Source organism: Cupressus sempervirens, chromosome 9 (assembly GCF_028749045.1).
Source record: "Cupressus sempervirens isolate cs-2001-9-10 chromosome 9, ASM2874904v1, whole genome shotgun sequence".
NCBI classification, from domain to species: domain Eukaryota; kingdom Viridiplantae; phylum Streptophyta; class Pinopsida; order Cupressales; family Cupressaceae; genus Cupressus; species Cupressus sempervirens.
In genome coordinates, this window is record NC_143126.1 from 623,879,588 (window position 1) to 623,887,979 (window position 8,392).

The following is an 8,392-nucleotide window of genomic DNA, read 5'->3' on the forward strand; positions in this document are numbered from 1 at the left end:
TCTGCTTCAAACTACTATTGAATGCATAAATAGAGTGTTAGGTATTTCAGATCAAGAAAAGGAGATAAAGCTTGTGCTCGATTTAGATGAAGTTGAGAAGAGAGCGAAGGATTTTGGTCCTGAAAAACATACTCGATCTAACACCAAGAAGAAGTGGAAGAAAGGGAATGAGATAGAAAAAAAAAAGATATCAAAGAGGTCACAAAGAAGATCAAAGTCATTCAACAGGAGCTAAAAGATAAGGTGGAAGAGTTAGTCTACCTTCTTTCACCTGTGTGTTGTGTCTTTTTTATCTACTCTAGTTAAAGACTTAGTGTTTTAGTTCATTCTCATTTTTTGTATTTTTTTCTTTTGCCAAGCAGCGATGGTTTTGTTTGTGGGTGTGTTAGTTGTTTAGGACACTATTTCATTTTGGGTCTTTTATGTTTAAATTTTTCTGTAAAACTTTTGGGGTTTTGGGTCCCGTGTAAGAAACCTATTTTATCCTTAATAAATTTTTTTTGAAGGCCATAACTTTTTCACTTGACAAACTCTACAATATGAAGGACTCTTGATCAACATTTGACTGTATCATTTTTGTTACCATCAATTTAGATCAATTGTAAAATTAATATTTTTCATGTTACAATTTGGATTGTACTAGTATAGAAATCTTAAATACATTTATCTTAAAAATGAGTTACATATTTCTAAAGGATGATAGTTTTTGTGTACAAATAGACAAAAAAAATGCAAAATTATCATTTTACATGTTGCACTTCAGATGCTGATATACTAGTCTATAGATGTCTATCTATTCTTAATAAGAATACACATCTCTTTAACATTTTTAACATTTACCTCTATTAATTATAAGAATACGTATCTATTTAACAATTTCAATATTTACATCTATTCTAATAGAACATATGTTTATATTATATTAATATAATAACTAGTTCAAGAGCATATGGAGGAAAGAACCCTCAAGAATACCTCCATTCCTTGCTCTGCTCCATGCCCAACAAAATGAAAATGAAAATTGTCGTTCATATTTTGTAAACATGATACATTTCCTATATGTGTAGAAAGTAAAAATTTAAACTACTACATAGTACAATAATCACACTATGAACCATATTGATCTACAAAATCTCATCATTTAGAAATGAAATCTTTGGAAATATGAAATTGAAGTAATAAAAGGTAGTTTTAATATGGCATAATGGTTGAGATGTACTATTCTTATAATCAAAGATCCAAACCATATTCATATCTCTCCAAATTAACAACAGATTTTTAGTACTTAAAAAATATTCTAAAACTTATAATTTATTATCTCTTAAATATATACAACACTTTTAGTGTTAGATTTATATCAAATTAGTATAAAAAAAATTAAAGTCATATAATGAAGTTTAGAGAGACTTAAAATCTTTAAGTTATTCTTATATTTTTTACTTTGTTTTTTCCTACTAACAATTTAATTAGAAAGATTCTTTACTCTCTAAATATTTTCTACTTTCAGACAGATATTCCAACCTTATTTTCTAACTTTTTCTCCTATTTCTAGCTTTTTCCATCCTTTCTCCAAACTCAATATACAATTTATTTATAATATTCATATCTCTCCAAATTAACAACATATCTTTAGTACTTAAAAAATATTCTAAAAATTATAATTTATTATCTCTTAAATATGTACAACACTTTTAATGTTAGATTTATATCAACTTAATTTAAAAAAATTAAAGTTATATAATGAAGTTTAGAGAGACTTAAAATCTTTAAGTTATTTTTATATTTTTTACTTTATTTTTTCCCTACTAACAATTTAATTAGAAAGACTCTTTATTCTCTGAATATTTTCTACTTTAAGACAGATATTCCAACCTTATTTTTCAGCTTTTTCCCCTGTTTCTAGCTTTTTCCATCCTTTCTCCAAACTCAATATACAATATATTTATAATATAAATTTTAAAAATATGATTACAGCCTGAATTTCCAAGGATGGTTAAATTAAATAAATATCTCAAATTGCTTTAATGTTTTTTCTTAAAAGCCCATTGAAATTTTATTTAGTTGTTTTAATATTGCTTTTTTTTCCTTGGTCACTTTAAATAGAGAGGCTAATTATTCTCTAAACACTTTCTGCTTTAAAACAGATATTCGTAACTTTTTCTCCAAGCTTCGTCTACTTTTCTTCAAAACTGGATACACTATTTATTTGTAATATAAATTATATATATTGCGACCACAACCTAAAATTTCCAACAACAGTCAAACAGGCCATGTAAAATTGCAGGCCTGCACAGTACAATTCTGCAAATACGAGGAAGTCGTCGGGATCGGCGTACCAGATTTCGAACTTGTGTAACTATTTTGCTCTCAATTTTGATATCCACAATGCAGATCTGTTCAGCATTCAGTAATCACCGCACAATTTTGTTGATCGCCGCCTTCGCCTTCTTTGCCGTCTGCATATTCTCTGTATCTTTCTCAGGTTTGAAATACTCCATTTAAAGCTTAAATTGCCCTAGCAATGCATTTTACATTAAACATTTTAAATTTCACTCTGGAGTAGTTCCTTTTATAACTTAAGTTGCTCTAACTAAGTATTTTGCCTTAAAGTCTGGAAATCCATGTCCTGCTTTGCAAAATTCTGTATGAATAGATGCAGGCTTTTCTACAACGAAAATTTCACTCTTAGCTATACTAGCAAAGTATTTTACCTTGAAGTCTGCAAATCCGTGCCCTGCTTTGCAAAATCTTATATAAACAGCCGCAGATCTTTCAAGAGCGAAAATTTCACTCGGAACTAGTTCCATTTAAAGCTTAAAATGATCTAATAAAGTATTTTACGTTAAAGTCTGGAAATCCTTGACCTGCTTTGCAAAATTTTGTGTGAAAATATTCAGGTCTTTCAACAACGAAAGTTTCACTCTTAATTTGTTCCATTTAACGCTTAAATTGCTCTTAACAGAGTATTTGGCGTTTAAGTCTGGATATCCATGACCTGATTTCAAAAAAATTGTATGGATAGATGGAGGAAAATTTCACTCTTAACTAGTTCCATTTAAAGCTTAACTTGCACTAGCAAAGTATTTTGCCTTAAAGTCTGCAAATCCGTGGCCTGATTTACAAAATTTTGTATGAACGGATGCAGGTCTTTCAAGAGCGAAAATTTCACACTCCGTCGGATCATCGAGTCTCACGAACATCAATCTGAATTCAAGCTATGTGAGCCGCAAGCTGTTGAAAGTCGGTAGGTCGAATCTTTGGAACGCCTTATTTAAATCTTTTATGAAACCCTAAAGATTGTTGTTTTGACGAGTGCGGTATTGAGTAAACGTGCAGGTACAGTGGAAGGGGGAACATGCGCAAACGAAGACGTAGTGGTGTCTCAAGGAGCCACCACTCCGTTGCCAAACGGCATTCCCGTATACACAGTCCAAATCATGAATTTGGGCATGACAGGGTGCCCAATCGCAGGAATCCACCTCACATGTGGATGGTTCAGCTCCGCACGTCTCATAAATCCCAAAATATTCAGGCGTTTGGAACACAACGAATGCCTGGTTAACGATGGGAAGCCGTTGGAGGCAGGATGCTCCATATCCTTCCAGTATGCTAACTCTTTTCAATATCCCTTGTCTGTCTCTTCAGTTACTTGTGTCTCTGATTAGAAAGTAGAAACCTTTTTTTGATTTGTTTTGTGCGGCCTTATAAAGGTATAGTGAGCAGTCTTATCAAGACAGGTACTTCCTGTTGCCTTAGTAGCTCTTTGTATCTGCATTTTTAATTTATTAATAGGATTGTAATGGAGGATCAATTTTTGTAGAAGAAATTTCTTTGTTATGCACAAATTTTTCAGCTTATATTGTATTTAGAAGCAGATATGGCATTCGACTGTAAAAATTTTGACGGTTATTTGAATGTCTTTCATTTCATGTTTCAAAGAAAACATGAAGGTGAATGCCAGAATTATGATTATATATTTCAACAAGCACGACTTGAAATTTGAACCATGAGTTTTTGTTTTACTCTCTGACGAGGCTTTCAATATTGCCATTTTTTCCCCCTCGGATTTATGGTATTGGAGGTTTGATTTAAGATACGGGACTAATTGATTTATTTGATATGTAAAGTTCATCTTCCGATCACCATTAAGTAGAACACATTCGTCTTCAATAATCAATACATCCTGAAAACACAAAACAAAGGCGAGGACAGAAGATCCATTCACTTTGCATCATTCTTTTTGAGACAATATTGCAGTTGCAGATAATGAAGCGCATAAATGTTTTTATTTATGGTCTGTAAAATTTGCATGCATATTGACTACCAACAGATGAATTATTATATTTCATAGGACTGGAGAAATGAAAAGAATGGCACTGGTTGCCAGGGATTTGGTTTGTAGATAAAAAAAAGTGGGGGTTTGGGACTAAGATCTATAAAAAAATATGAATAATGCTTTTATGACTAAGAAATTTTGGCTAATTTATGCAGAAAGGAAAGATTGGATTAGCATTGTGTGTAGAAAATACATAAAATATCGTCCCTTGCAGGGAAACTTTCTTGACAATAATGAAAGCTTGACTGGTTCTTCTTTTTGGAAGGGCATCCAGCAAGCTAAAGCCACTGTCAAATTAAAAGTTAGATGGAAAGTGGGAAATAGTCAGATTATAAACTTTTGGAATGATTGTACGCTTTTGGACAAACCCCTTTACTCGGTGACTATCACTAAATCGAATATAGAGGGATGACATCAGTTGTATGGGTTTAAGGTTGGAAATTAAAAGTTATTCAAACTAGCCTAATAGTGTAGCTATTAGGTTAGGGTATGAGGATTCTTTGATTTGAGATGGAGATCTTTTAGGTGCTTACTCTATTTCTTCAGATGTTGAAGCTCTTCAACAGCGTCCCCTCCTATTTGGACCTCTTTGTGGAATAAAAAGATTATTAAATAAATTAACATATTCTAATGGTTGACTTTGAAGATAAGATTTTAACTTTGGACAATCTCAGAAAAAGAGGTACATGTTTAACTAATATGTGTTTTTTATGTGCAGCACAGGCCCAATACATAAATCATATTTTTACATCTTTCAATTTTCTTGGAGCATGTGAATGGAGATTTTTAAAACTTAGAATTTGAGTTGGACAATTCTTGAAAATATTAGGGACCTTTGGCTTATGTGGAAAGATTTTAAAGGAAATATTGAAAAAAAGTCCGTGGATGTTATTTTTCCCTTATGTCATCTGAAATTTGTGGAAGGAAAGGAACAACATAGATTTTAGGGATTTATCTCAACCCTACTCTTTAATTTCTCAATGTAATAAGCATAGAATCAAATGTTGAAAATTTCAATAGTATGTTCAATGAAAAAGTAGACTTTGACTATGGTGGAAACATAAGTAGAAAGAAGGATTTAGATGCAGTGGTAAAAAGAAAAAGGGAAAATTCTAGATGGGATCATCCTCCAATGGGTTGGATTAAGTTGAACTTGGACAAAGCCACTAAGGGAAATCCAGATCTAGCTAGATGTGGAAGTTAGGGATGATTAAGGACTTTTTAAAAAGCGACAACAGTCCCTCTTGGAATCCAAACCAATCACCTACCTGAAGCAATGGATCTTCTTCATGGGTTAAAATTGGTTAGTGATATCTAGGCTAAGGGAATCTCGATAGAAGGGGACTCACAAAATATATTAAACTCTAATTCTATGGTTCCTTCACGGTCTTTTAAAAATATTAACAAGGAAGTCAAAAGATTGATAGTTAAGCTTGATAAAGTATTTATATCCCACTTATATAGAGAAGCGAACATGGATGATGATTCACTTGTAAAACTAGCAGTTAAAAGGGCCGGAGTCATCACATCTTGTAATCATGTGGATGAGATAAAATATGAAATTAAGGCACTTATTAATCATGATAAGTCACCAAGTAGACAAGGGGTCTCTCACTTATTTCCATTCAAAATGGAAGTGCTTTGGGAGCCTAAATGCAATTATTTTAGGATGTGCTTGAGTTGTAATAGTGTGGTAATAAAAGTTCCACACATATTATGGGTTACTTTTGTGTTGTTTCTTCTATTATGATTAAGCTTAGACATAAATAATAGTTACATGCAAATATAACCAATACCAAAAATTAATAGATCACACATAAGAGAACACAAGACATCAAGATTTAACATGGTTGACCCAATCCCTGGGCTACGTCCACCAATAGCAAGCCCACTATTATTATTATCCAGTGATTACAACATGATTACAATCCATAACCAATTATAGCTCAATATCGCAACAAGAAGCTATACAATATCACCATTCTATTATGAAGATCCTAACCCTAATCCTTTTTATATAAGCTTTTACCACTTACGAAATTAGGGTTAGAATAAGTCATTGAATAGAAAAAATAATAGTCAACGCCTTTTACAATATAAGGGAATTTTTGGCTTTGAGGGTGCTGCCCTCAAAATCCCCTATGGAGGCGTTAACCCTCAACCCCAACCTGTACTGTGACAAGGAGCGCACCTGGGGTGCTGTCCCTTGACCCTGTCTTGGGAGCACTACCCCCAAACCCCCGTAGAAATAATATGGGAAGAAAACCACATTGGAAAAGCCTCCAAGTCTGATTAGGCTCCATATCACAACAATCTCCCACTTGGAGACTGGTTAGAATCCATAAGAATAACATCCTAGCACTGCTAAACCTATAGCTCCCACTGGAATATATCAAACCACCCTAGACTCTGAGTTTTTCTTTAATTATGTTCAATTAAGAAGACCAATTGAACTTCTCCCTTGTTACTACCTTTGTAAAAATATCAGTTTAATTGTCATTTGTATGTATCTTGTCCAGCTTTAATTGTCCATCACCCAAAATTGACTGAATGAAATGGTACTACATCTGAATGTGTTTGATCTTTGAATGCAAAGCTAAATTCTTTGCAAGATGAATGGCACTCTCAGTATCTATAAACAAATAATTATCCTTCTATGGGTATCCCAATTCTGCCAAGAAGAACTAAAGCCATATCATCTCCTTGGCTGCCTCTGTAGCAGCAACATACTCTGCCTCTGCAGTGGATAAAGTATTAACCTTCTGTAACCAAGAATCCCAGCTCATAGTTGCCCCACCAACAGTAAATACATAACTTGTAGTACTCTGTCTGGTATCAATATCCCCTACCAAATCCGAGTCAACATATCCCTATAAATCAGTAGTAAAACCCTCAAAGTGTAAACACTTACTGAATGTTCCTCTCAGATATCTAAGAATCCATTTTATTGCATTCCAATGCTCAATTCCTAGATGACTCATATACTTGCTAATAACTCCTACTGCATGTGCAATATTTGGCCTTGTACATACCATAGCATACAACAAGCTTCCTACAACTGAAGCATAAGGTATTGTGGACATCTTATCCTCCTCTTCTTGTGTCTTTGGACATATCTCCATAGTACACTTCAAATGACTAGGTAAAGGTGTGTTGACAGCTTTAGCATTTTCCATAGATAAACATTGTAACACCCTCTCAATATAATTAGCTTGAGATAATGTCAATTTTCTGTTCTTCCTATCTCTGCGAATCTTCATATAGAGGATTTTTTTGGCTGCCCCCAAATCCTTCATAGAAAATGCATGTGCTAACTGGCATTTCAGCCTCTTATTGTGATCCATGTTAGACCCAACTACAAGAATATCATCAACACATAAACATAAAATAATTTAGTTGTCATCATCCAACCTCTTAAATTAAACACAAATATTTGAATGACACCTACTCTATGCATGCTAATGCATAAAACTGTCAAATTTCAGATACCATTGTTGAGGTGCTTGCTTCAAGCCATTTAAACTTTTCTTCAATGTACACACTAAATTCTCCTTACCTTTGATCTGAAATCCCTATGGTTGTGCCATATATATCTCTTCATCCAAATCACCATGATGGAAGGTTGTCTTAGCATCAAGCTACTCCAAATGAATTTTTTTAGAAGCCACAATACTTAAAATAGTGCAAATAGAAGTCATTTTAACAATTTTTTTGTGCAAATCTTTTTACAACTAACTTGGCTTTAAATCTTTTTTGATCTCTGTCCTCTTCTTTCAACCTATAAACCCACTTATTCTATAAATCCATTTTACTTGTAGGCAACTTGCATAAATTGCATGTCTTAATTTTTAGTGAAGAGTCCATTTCTTCTTTCATTGTAGACTCCCACTAAATCATTGTATCCACCTACATAGCTTTATCATAACATTCAGATTCACCAGCATCAAGTAAGTAAAATAGAATACAAGGGTGGAGAAAATCTTTATAGAGGTCTACTTAGCCTTGTTGACCATCTGACATTCACTAGGGTGTGTGGTATTTTTTGTTGTGATTGTT

At 33.2% G+C, this 8,392-nt stretch overlaps 1 protein-coding gene across 1 annotated transcript; it reads left to right on the plus strand.

Annotated features, from left to right (window-relative positions):
• The first annotated feature begins 2,125 nt into the window (after window positions 1-2,125).
• On the plus strand, window positions 2,126-3,855 carry LOC149540252 (TPD1 protein homolog 1-like). Its single transcript, XM_089799538.1, has 3 exons — window positions 2,126-2,482; window positions 3,146-3,244; window positions 3,337-3,855. The coding sequence occupies exons 1-3, from the start codon at window positions 2,386-2,388 to the stop codon at window positions 3,663-3,665; spliced, it is 525 nt and encodes a 174-aa protein (XP_089655664.1). The 5' UTR covers window positions 2,126-2,385; the 3' UTR covers window positions 3,666-3,855.
• The last annotated feature ends 4,537 nt before the right edge of the window (window positions 3,856-8,392 follow it).